This window comes from Rutidosis leptorrhynchoides, chromosome 3 (assembly GCF_046630445.1).
Source record: "Rutidosis leptorrhynchoides isolate AG116_Rl617_1_P2 chromosome 3, CSIRO_AGI_Rlap_v1, whole genome shotgun sequence".
In the NCBI taxonomy this organism is placed as follows: domain Eukaryota; kingdom Viridiplantae; phylum Streptophyta; class Magnoliopsida; order Asterales; family Asteraceae; genus Rutidosis; species Rutidosis leptorrhynchoides.
In genome coordinates, this window is record NC_092335.1 from 122,087,092 (window position 1) to 122,098,799 (window position 11,708).

Below are 11,708 nucleotides of genomic sequence, written 5' to 3' on the forward strand. Positions count from 1 at the left end.
ATAGGGGATACAAAGATATTTTTCACCACGCGTAATATAATTACATTAATAATACTTACCACTATAGTTTTACGATATTAAGTGAACTTTATAAATTTTACTACTTAAGATATATAAAAGTATATTTTATCATATATAAACGTTAATATAAATTTTTATTAATAAATGACTTTTATTATTATAAAATCTAATAAATATATTTAAATATATAAAATGACTATAGTTAAGTTATATAATAAACACGTATAAATTTTAGAAGTCATTTTGGGTTAAGTTGACTTTTGTTGACTTTTGCATATTAGTCTCGAGCATTAGGATTGTGGTACACTATGACTTGACCAAAAATTGTTAGAAAAATATTGACCAACATATAAATATATATAATTAATATAGGTTCGTGAATCCGAGGCCAACCTTGCACTTGTTAAATGACGTTATATGTATTTTTACTACGAAATACAGTATGGTGAGTTTCATTTGCTCCCTTTTTAATTGCTTTTGCAATATATATTTTTGGGCTGAGAATACATGCGATGTTTTATAAATGTTTTACGAAATAGGCACAAGTACTAAAACTAATTCTATGTGGGTTTAAACCAGAAATATACCCTTAGCTTGGTAACATTAAACTACTTGTCTATGTACGGTAGGCGCGAATCCTAAAGATAGATCTATTGGGCCTGACAAACCCCATCCTGACGATGGGATGCTTTAGTACTTCGAGGTTATTTTAAACACACCTGATCTGGTGTACTTCAGAGGGTAAAACATGAACGTTAAGGCTTGTTACCGGGTGCCTACAACTTATAGAATACTTTTATACACTCGCGAGTGTACGGATATTTATAGAAACTGAAATCTTGTGGTCTATTACTATTACGGAAATGATTGATTATGATAAACTAATGAACTCACCAACCTTTTGGTTGACACTTTAAAGCATGTTTATTCTCAGGTATTAAAGAAATCTTCCGCTGTGCATTAGCTCATTTTAAGGATATTACTTGGAGTCATTCATGACATACTTTGAAAGACGTTGCATTCGAGTCGTTGAGTTCATCAAGATTAATATTAAGTCAATTATAGTTGAATGTAATATGAAATGGTATGCATGCCGTCAATTTTTGATGTAAAGAAAGTTTGTCTTTTAAAAACGAATGCAATGTTTGTAAAACGTATCATATAGAGGTCAAATACCTCGAGATGTAATCAACTATTGTGAATCGTTTATAATGTATATGAATGCGTCCTTTCACTTAATCTCAGTGACATCATCATTTCTTGGGGTTAAAATTGCGCGTTCACGCAAATAATCTTCGTCGGTTTGTTTTAGGCCGAACTCCGGGAAAATAGCATCAACAATGGATTCAATTGGGCTAGGGGCTGGGGTTAGAAGGAACTCCTATGGAATTTCAATCCATGTTGGTTCGTCCTCACCTTCTTTTGCATGCGCAGGTAGGTTACCATCTCCTATATCTAGGACCCATTTGTTGAACAATTGCTTGCGAGTGTCAATCGTGCCATCACTGGTGTATTCATTCACTCTCATTATCCGTGATAGCGTATGAATTTGACAGAATTTCCATAGGTCAGATCGGTTGATGCAAGCTTGTACTACCTCTTGTCTTTTGCCTTTTGGTATCACGGGTAAAATCTGGCGAAAGTCTCCCCCAAGTAAAATAGGCATACCTCCAAAGAGTTTGCGTCTATTTTCTTCGGCTTTAGCGCCTAGAATATCTCGCAGTGTTTTGTTCAACGCTTCAAAAGCGTACCGCTGAGTCATTGGAGCTTCATCCCATATTATCAGTCTAGCCTCATGGAGTAGTGCCGCCAAATGTGTGTTTTATTTTATACCGCATGTGCTATTTTCCAACAATTCAAGGGGGATCACAAATCTGCTGTGTGCAGTCCTGCCACCTGGTAATAGCAAGGAAGCTATTCCTGTATTTTATAACTGTTATGTTGTGGACGTTTGAAGTATGCAGCAGGTAATGCAAAGATATGTATAGGAAGTAAAAAAAATAATATGGTAACTGATTAGGTAGAGTATGAATACCTGATGAAGCAACGGTAAGTACAATCATTCGTTCTGACCTTAACTTGGTAAGGATGGTGTTGTATAAGAAAGTTTTCCCCGTGCCCCCTGGCCCGTAGACAAAAAACAGGCCACCTGCTTGTGCATTTACGGCTCCAATAACGCTTTGATATACTTTAAGCTGATCAGGGTTCAAAGAGTTGTAAAGGCTATCATGGACGGTTTTTAACTCTTGTATGTTGTAGTTTAGCTCTTCTCGGATTAAACGGTTGTCTAGATGGATTATCAGGGATGGATCTGGTTGGGGCAGGTCTGGAAAATCTGATAATGCCTTGCCGTTTTTGTTTAAAAGCATTTGTATTTCTGCCAAGCAATAATTTTGAATCTGTGCCTCTGTGAGAATCATATCTGGATACCTTAATTGTATTCGTTTTTTATGCAGGATGTCATCCGATAATGCTTCCCAGCTAGTTTCCCATAGTTTGAGTGGTTGGCTAACATTACAAAAAAGTAACATCGTGACAAACAAATCACGAAGTTGAGCCCCTGACGCTCATAGTCTTGCCTCTGTTATTGCTTCTGCCCATTCTTTGTCGTAGTTGATCAGCCCGTATGCGAAGAAGGTGTCTTTAAAGGTGTTGTACACTGTGCCATCGAGTGTGCGAAGTTCCTCAAAAGAGCGGGGCCCTTTAACTACGTTTAACAGCATTCTCAGATAGTACCTTTCTCCAGAGGCAGGGTGTGAATACACGATACAGCCTATGCAACCCCGTTGTTTTCTTGGTTCCCATGTTTTTGTAGTCTGATTCCAAACATAATGTGTAGGTATCTTCACGTATGTCAGTTTTCGTGCATTTGGGTCACGCTTGTTAAGCTCAAACCATTGGGTGAACATCGTTTCTTTGATTCTTTCCATATGCAGTAGTGCAGGGAGGCTCTCCGAATCGTGGAGTGTGATTGTGTGATGGTTTGGTAGATGATAGGATAACTTCAACACTGATGGTTGTGAAAATTGGATGTCGAATGAAAACATCCGCCAGACAGCCTCACATGGAGATATATAACGACAATCCAAGTAATTCTTGATTTCGTCTACCTCAATTACTGTTTCAACGGATGAGTCACCAGTTCGTGTAAGATTCTCCTGGATAACGATGGTTACTCTGTCTGGCCCTTTGTTTAAGTATTTAAATAAGTACTTTATTGCCCTAGATCTGTTGCACCACTCGACATTTATATGGGCATTGTATTTGAGGAGTAGAAACCGATTGTAAGGGACGACGAAACTGTTGTCAAGTGTCGCCTTTCCTTTAATGACTTTCATTCCATTGTTGTGGCATCTATAGTTAGCGTATCCATCTTCAGCTATCGTTTTCTCCCCGTAATATGGTTTGGGGAAATGTTTTGAACACTTCCGATCAAATATGCAAGGTGCATCCATATTATTTCCACCATATGGTCCATGTAACATGTATCCAGTGACCATTTTATAGTCGGCTGGATCTTCTATTTGAGAGGGTATTTCCACGGAAATGAGCTCATCAATATCGGATGGTGATTTACATTTATATTCATGTGTTAACCATATGAGCATATGAACATGAGGTAAACCACGTTTTTGGAATTCGATGATGTATATACCTGGGGAAAAAATATTGATTTTATAATGGTAATATATAGGGAAATGTTAGGATGAATGGATACAATTCGCATACAACGCTAAAAGTAAGTAAATAAAAAATAAAAAATAATTAGGGGGGATAAAAGTTACCTGCTTGGCATTTTCCAAATATGTGTGCTTTCATTATATCGCGCATGAGTTTATCAAGCTTTTATTTAAATAGCCTTGCGAAGATATCGGGGCGGTCGGGCACTTTTTGGCCCTCGATATAGCAGAGCATGCCATCTATTTCTGGCCATCTAGGGTTGGAGGTGAAGGTGATGAACAAATCGAGGTTGTCATATTTCCGAGATAAAGCCATAGCATCTTGATAGTTTTGGATCATATAACGTGGGCTGCCTGTATGCGAAGATGGTAAAACTATTCTTTTTCCAATTGATGAAGCTCTCGTATCTCCTCGTGTAACAGTGTCACAAATGTTATTATATACGTCGATACGCAGGTAATTTTGGTGAGCGCGGACCCATTTTAATCTTTGTTCTTCGACTGCTGTAAAAGCATCCACTAAATATTGTTGGAATAACCGCCCACCTCTAAGGAGGGTGGTGCCCTCATTTTCTCGTTGTTGAATCCTGTAGCAATAGAATTCTCTCATTGTTACATAACCTCGGTTAGTCTGCCTTCTGCCAGTATTATTATGGTATGGTATTTGTTCATGGTAACCAGTTTCTCCATATGGGAATAGAAAAGGATATTGCAATGCCATGTAGAGCATGTGAAGTTCAGATATTCTTTTTGGCTTGTTGTTTTTTTTTTTGCTAACAATGATATCCCGGGTCAAAGAACAGTGGCCTAAATCACCTGTTACCAAAGCAGCAACTTCAGCGACATTAGGTGTGTTATATTGGCGCGAGTTGGTATGGTTACCGATGAGTCAGAGTTGAAAGTATGTTGTTGTGTTGTTGACGCACCAATCCCTGGCCATTCGAAATACTTGAGCAACAGCGCTAAATTCATCCAGAATATTAATGATGTTTGTTGTGATTGTTTGGTCTGGAAGGTCTTTGGAATGAGGATCTAGAAAAGCTGACATGCGATTCCTGGATTCATTATCGGTGTCATAAACGTATAGTTGTGCATATTTTGGTCGGCTGCCTTCTTGGGGTAATAAAGAACCCATTGTATGGTACGCCTGCCCACTTATTCGAAATGTGTATGGCCCTCTTCCACGGTTGATGGAGTGGTCAATTTTAGCACCAAATGATGTGAAGCAAAACATGCCATTGTAAATTCTGATTTGTTCCCTGAATTTTGCGGTTGTCGGGTCAGTGTAGTCTAGGATTTTTTCAACAACGGAGGAGGGTCTCTGAGTTGAGGTAATAGCACTTTACTATTTTGACAAAAAAGTGAGAAGGTTGGTCTGTTTGTTTGCTTCTGCTTGTCACTCCTTTCTTGATACCACATTGTTGCATTGCAATTTGAACATTTGTGTGAGGGTGGACCTTGATCATGGTAAGCCACATGAGCGCCTGAAAATTTCATACAATAATGTCAGAAGTAAGTTGTAATGGTTTGCGTATAATATGGTTAGGTAAAAATAGAAGGAAGGGACCTGATAAGCTTGATGCCCTTTTCATAAAGAGTTTTTTCCCCCGATAGGCTAGGCTGAACAACCTGGTGAAATGCACGCGTCACTGTCAGTGACCAGTTGACTAAAGTAACGAAAACTAAATGTCTGGGAAAAATGTATACAGTAGTAGCATTGGGTAACATCAATTTGCCCCATGCCCCAGTCAAGGTGGCGTTAACTAACGAATAGCCGGGTTTAGTGAAACAGGAGTCAACATGAATAAGCACGTAATTAATTAAAAACCACACGTAGATTTATACCTGTGGTGTCTGCCTGGCCTAGCTGCACCATAAAAGATGATGGACTGCTATTAATTGACAAAGGCTGATCAGAGGCTGTAGGGACTTGGGCATGGAGTAGGGTTTCCTTTTTTTTGGCCATCGAGACTCGTGGTGTAACAGGAGCTTGATTTGATTAGAAGCGTATGTGATTAAGGAAACTTGTTAGCATTGAACTGGGTAAAAACAATACTACACCATGTATCTGGCTTTTTTTTAATTTTTTTTATTTTTTTATTTATTTAGGGTTTTTTTTTTCTTTTAACAGGTTTCAACCTAACGGCCACTTACCCACGTTCGATGCCGTAGTTGGAGTGTTGAGTTTAAGGCCGACTAAAGTCTGCAAGTGATCATTCAGTGGCCTCGTTACTGATTGAATAATGAGTGAATTATGGAGGAGGCTGGTCAGGGATACATCGGAGCCATTCGTACTTGGTAACCCTGTAGGATGTTAAATAATAAGTACCGAGTGACAATATGTTTTATTGTACAGCAAATTTAACTTTACATTTACTGGCGTATCTGGTTGATCTCTTATAGTTCTAGGGAGTTGAGCTACCTCAACATTTACTATCACCCCTGGTAGCGCCCTTGTAGGGTCAGTAATTTCACAATATGACGAACGTTTTCCGTCTTGCATAAGATTTGTTGTTGAATGAATTCTTACTGAGTTGTGAAATTAGTTGGATAGGGGAGAGACTACATTCACATTAAAAAAAAATTTCTCAGTGTTAATCAAAGGTGGAAATCTGCATAGAAGGTTGCCTTGCCTGATACTCGAGACTTTTTATTCTTAATTGGCGGAATGAGTGTTAGTATAGAAGGTTGCCTTACCTAAGGACCGTGGTACGGAGCTTGCTAGACCAAAGTGTCCCCTGGTTGGCTGTGGCTTATCCTGATGAAACCATTGGGGATTTAACATCCTAGCATAAGTCCTGCTGTATATTTTATCGTCTGCCAATCACAGGGATGATATTTAAAAAATGTCAGCATTTATTTAAGATGGTAAACCTAATCTATATTTTCCTCGGATATATGCGTATAATAATAAGCATGTGTACCCCAATCAACAATGATGCATTGTAATTATATAAAAAAATGTAATGTTATTGCACCATTCCCGGTGTGTAGGGTTCGAACTGAAATAGTAAAAGGCAAGTTAGAAAACAGTGTGTTACCTGGACGGGTTCGAGTATCAGGATTTATGGGGTAGCATGGTCCAGCGTTGATGGTCAGGTTCTTCAAAATTTGTACCCCATTCGTTATTTAATTTAAGACCACAATATGAAAGTGTTTTCCCATCACGTGTTGTTGATGTTGAGGTGTACACTGATAAGGGGCCATTCAGGAAATCTGAGAAATGCAGGTAATTTAAGTGGTCTGCAAATTACGGGGGGCGATAGCATAACTTGTCAGTAAGTTTTTACTATTTTAAAAACGGGGTAATTACCTGCTGAATTTGGGGTGCTCTTAATGGGGCGGTTGTTAACACCCATCTTCTGCACGGTTACTGTTCCTGGCAGAGTTAAACGACATTTAGGAAACGATTGATGCTAATATGAGAAGAGGAATAAATTTATTAATAAATATAACGAAGATCTACATAACACATATATATTAACCTAAGGTTTACTACTATGTATTACTTTATTTATTTTCAATATAAAAATAACCAAAAAAGAGCAGTTGTTTGATCTGTAATGTAAAACAACCACTTTGATATGTTACCCAGCCAATTTATTTATGTTACTACAAAAAGATGAAAACTGGAAATTTAAATACATACCATGATATATATATATATATATATATATATATATATATATATATATATATATATATATATATATATATATATATATATATATATATAGGTCCCTATATATACAGGTGTATAAAATTGGGGATGTATAAGAGCTGTGGTAACCACCACTGCTGCTGTAATTTGCAGTAAACTGTCCGTAACCGCAGGTGGGTGAAACAGAAACAGAATCATCAATTCGAAACTGGGGTAATTACCTGATGAATCTGGCGTGTTCTTCATGGGGCGGTTGCTAACACGCATTTTCTGCACGCTTACTGTTCGTGGCAGGTTAAACACATATATATACATATAAACACATATATACATATATATACATATATATATATATACACACACACACATATATATATACATCTACATACATAAATGTGTGTGTATATATATATACAGGTCCCTATATATATATAGCTATATAAATATATGAATAGGCTATAGCCATCCAAAGGAATTGTAGGGTAATGGGTAATCGGAACTTGTAGGCTCAAGCAGCGGTTGCAATTTCCAACAACAGTAAGGGGACTAGCATTTAATCAAACAGGAGGATGTCTTATTGAGCGGAACCCTAAAAGGAGCCGCAAAGTGGCAAGGATTGCGAACCAGCGAAAACCGCTGCACATTAGCAGGTGCACACTGGTGGGAGTACCTCAAGGAAACACACATCAGAACAGTAAAAGAAGCGGGAACGACCACCGCTGTTCGAAGTTGCAGTAACAGGGTCATAACCACGGGGTGGGTGGGGGGTGTAAAACAGAAACAGAATCATGGATTGGAAACCGTGGGAAGTACCTGATGAGTTTGGCGTGTTCTTGATGGGGCGGTTGTTAACACACTGCTTCTTCATGCTAACTGTTCCTGGCAGCATTATACGACTTTGAGGAAATAGTGTCTGCTAATATAACAGGAGAAATATTATGTACGTGGCTGCTTACTTGTTGGTGCACCAGAATTGCTTCGGGTCAAAGTAGGACTGGGCTGAGCTCCTGCAGTGACATTTAGGTTAGTTCTGTTTAGGGAAGTGGCAAAACATGCGGCGCGGGTAATATAAGATTGGTGGAGGGAAACGTATGTGCCTGGTTCATTGCAGAGTGTGTCATTTATTAGGAGGCCACAAAAGGTGTGTGTTTTCCCGTTATTTGTAGTCGTTGTTGATGAGTAAATTGATATAGGACCATTTAGGAAATCCGAGAGCTGCATGCACATGGAACTATCTGCCAATTATAGGGGTCAAACAGTTTTCTATGTATTACAAATGAGAGGGTTACAGGTCAAAGCTAATATATAATACCTTTGGAAATGTTGGTAGAGGTACCAGGAGTTCTAGAGGAAGCCATGTGAGATGAATCAGCCCCATGATGTCCAAACTATACTTATAGGCACCCTAAAGGCAATAGGGTTGAGGGACTCTTCATATGCATTGGGCTTTTAGGCTGCACAACCAATTAAATATTAGAGGGGTTTCTCAATACTTGAGGTTTTGGAATATTAAAAGTTGTAAAACACGGACACACACACACACACACACACACACACACACACACATATATATATATATATATATATATATATATATATATATATATATATATATATATATATATATATATATATATATATATATATATATATATATATATATATATATATATATGTATATACATACAACAGGAAAATGTTACACACAACAGGACCAGGAAATATTAAATTTTTAACTGGCTATATTACCTAATCAAAACATACCTGCTAAATTTTGAGCTTTTGATCGTCCCTTCATAAATGAAACTGAAATTGAATTTACCAACAATCATGACAATTGTTTTCATGTGTGGACATTAAATAAATATATATATCAAAAAATATAATACTTAAATGATTACGTACACGTTGTCTCATCCAGTGTTCAACACTTACACCATGCTGACCTTCAACATAAGCCTGTCCACCTAACTTTGCAGGCTACAACCGAATTGCAGTTTTCAGTTTCTCAGGCCATTTCATAATTTTGTTGTTCCTGAACAAAGTCAAATTTCCAGATACAGGATGCAAAGTTAAGATTGTTACGCATAGCAGGCCTTGGCAATGGAAGCCCTTGATTAAGGTAAGCGAACTTCCTGTCATCTTTCATCTTGTTGCAGATGTGCAGATGGAATATTAAGCACGCTAAGTACATGCACACTATAATATTAAATTATTAATTATTAATATAACCAAGGGGAATTGCCATTCAATGGTGAAGGAAGAACATGTGGGTAGTGAAACTGACTAAATTGTGAATAAATGGGATCCACCAAATCACCCATATACATACAAATGGCAACAATAAATTGGGATCAACATATATCTATCAGAGTATTAATGGGGTCAATCATTAGTCCAAGGGTTTGAAATGCATGCTTTATTTAGGTAACACTAAAATACAAACCCTAAATCAATTAGTCAGTGTCATATGTAGATATATGCAGATACAGATTACCTAAAACACACAAAAGGTTATGACACATTGACACTTAATGATCTTGATTCTGGGTGGTTCCTGTGACTGTCTCCAATATCATGGTAATAAGTGTTTTAAGTGTGTTTTAATACACCATTTATTAACTGGCTGCTTTCAAGTACAATGGGCTGGTGAAACCAAGGACTAAAAGGTACCCAAAGAAACCAAACTGAAGTGGGAAAACAATAGTGAGGGGGTATTTTTTTTTAAAAGAGCTGGCAAAGAATATCATTAAATAAAGCTGGGCGTTGGATGAGCTTATTAGACATTGTTGTAATACATCAGACGCCCATATTATTTGTTGATAGTTCCACTGTTAACATCAATCATTAAAATTTAACTATAGCTAAAGGAAAAAGGGGGAATCGTGTTGTTTAAAACTTTAAGCATAACGGATGTTATTGCAATTACCAGTTTAACCCACATTTTACTATCGTTGCTTTTTAATAATAAAAAAAGTAAAATACAAAAAAAAAAAAATTACTTTAACAATACTTTTACAGAGTCAAATTCAACATTTAGTTTAGCAAATGACAGTAATTATTTGACTGTTGTTGACTATTAACACAGATTTAGCCAAAGTAAAATATCTTAACAAACTTGACTTTTTGTTTCGCTTTCTTTGACTTCTATAACAATGTGTATACCAAAGTCTTAAAGGAAAAAGGGGAAATCGTGTATCCTACCACAGTCTACATAGCCCCATTCAGGTACAGTCAGAGGAAAAAAAAATTATTCAGCCTGCCTGATCCTTAGAAAAGATAATTTTGACTGTTGTTGACTATTAACACAGATTTAGCCAAAGTAAAATATCTTAACAAACTTCACTTTTTGTTGCGCTTTCTTTGACTTCTATAACAATGTATATACCAAAGTCTTAAAGGAAAAAGGGAGAATCATGTACCCTACAGTAGCCTACATAGCCCCATTCAGGGACGATCAGGGGAAAAAAAATATTCAGCCTGCCTGATCCTTAGAAGAGATAATTTTTCCAGCACTTGCAAATGCTATGCAATTTTAGTTAAATTCTTTAAACACCCAGAAAAGGGACGGCGCGAAGGTAATCAGAATTAACATACTTTATGCATAGTTTTGTGTGAAATTGTAGCAGTAGCAGACCATAGACCATATTACGCATGTTGCTATAATTTGACACTATCTATTTTTTATCTGACTGCTTTTGACCGTTGACAAATTTGTTACCAATTTCTTGTTAAATGGTATCGTTTGACCTTGGTTGACTAAACATACATTTTAAGTTATATTTCTTGTAATTCGACATACGTTAACTATTATTTGACTGTTGTTGACTATTAACACAGATTTAGCCAAAGTTAAATAATTTAGGAAACTTGACTTTTTGTTTGGCTTTTTTTGACTTCTATAACAATGCATATATCAAAGTCTTGTTAAATGACAGAGGTTGACTTCAGTTTACTAAACACACACATATGTTAAGTAACAGTAACTGGCTAATGCTGACTTTGAGTACTGCTTTGTTTTCCACTGTTAACATCAATCTTTAAAATTCAATGATAGCTAAAGGGAAAAGGGGGAATCGTACACCCTACCGCAGCCTACATAGCCCCATCCAGGTATAGCCAGGGAAAAAAAAAATTCAGACTGCCTGATCTGTAGAAAATGTAATAATGATTACAATCAGAAGTTATGAGAAAAGGGACGGCACGAATGGGGATATCAACTGGGATCGAGGTTGACATGCTGCTAACACATCAGCAACACGTGGGATACAAAGTGAATTGCAACAACCAATGAAACACTCGGGAAAAAGCCTTTAAAAAGGGAAAGCACAATTTATATTATTATT

The 11,708-nt window shown here is 37.0% G+C and overlaps 2 protein-coding genes across 2 annotated transcripts; both read right to left on the reverse strand.

The window, feature by feature from the left end:
- Positions 1–1,402: 1,402 nt before the first annotated feature.
- LOC139900332 (uncharacterized) lies at positions 1,403–2,552 on the reverse strand. The gene is made up of 2 exons (XM_071883115.1): positions 2,057–2,552; positions 1,403–1,788 (listed from the first exon to the last, which is right to left on the reverse strand). The coding sequence occupies exons 1-2, from the start codon at positions 2,550–2,552 to the stop codon at positions 1,403–1,405; spliced, it is 882 nt and encodes a 293-aa protein (XP_071739216.1).
- Positions 2,553–2,588: 36 nt separating this feature from the next.
- Positions 2,589–3,840, reverse strand: LOC139900333 (uncharacterized). Its single transcript, XM_071883116.1, has 2 exons — positions 3,807–3,840; positions 2,589–3,676 (listed from the first exon to the last, which is right to left on the reverse strand). Exons 1-2 carry the CDS (start codon positions 3,838–3,840, stop codon positions 2,589–2,591), a joined length of 1,122 nt encoding a protein of 373 aa, XP_071739217.1.
- Between the last annotated feature and the right edge of the window lie 7,868 nt (positions 3,841–11,708).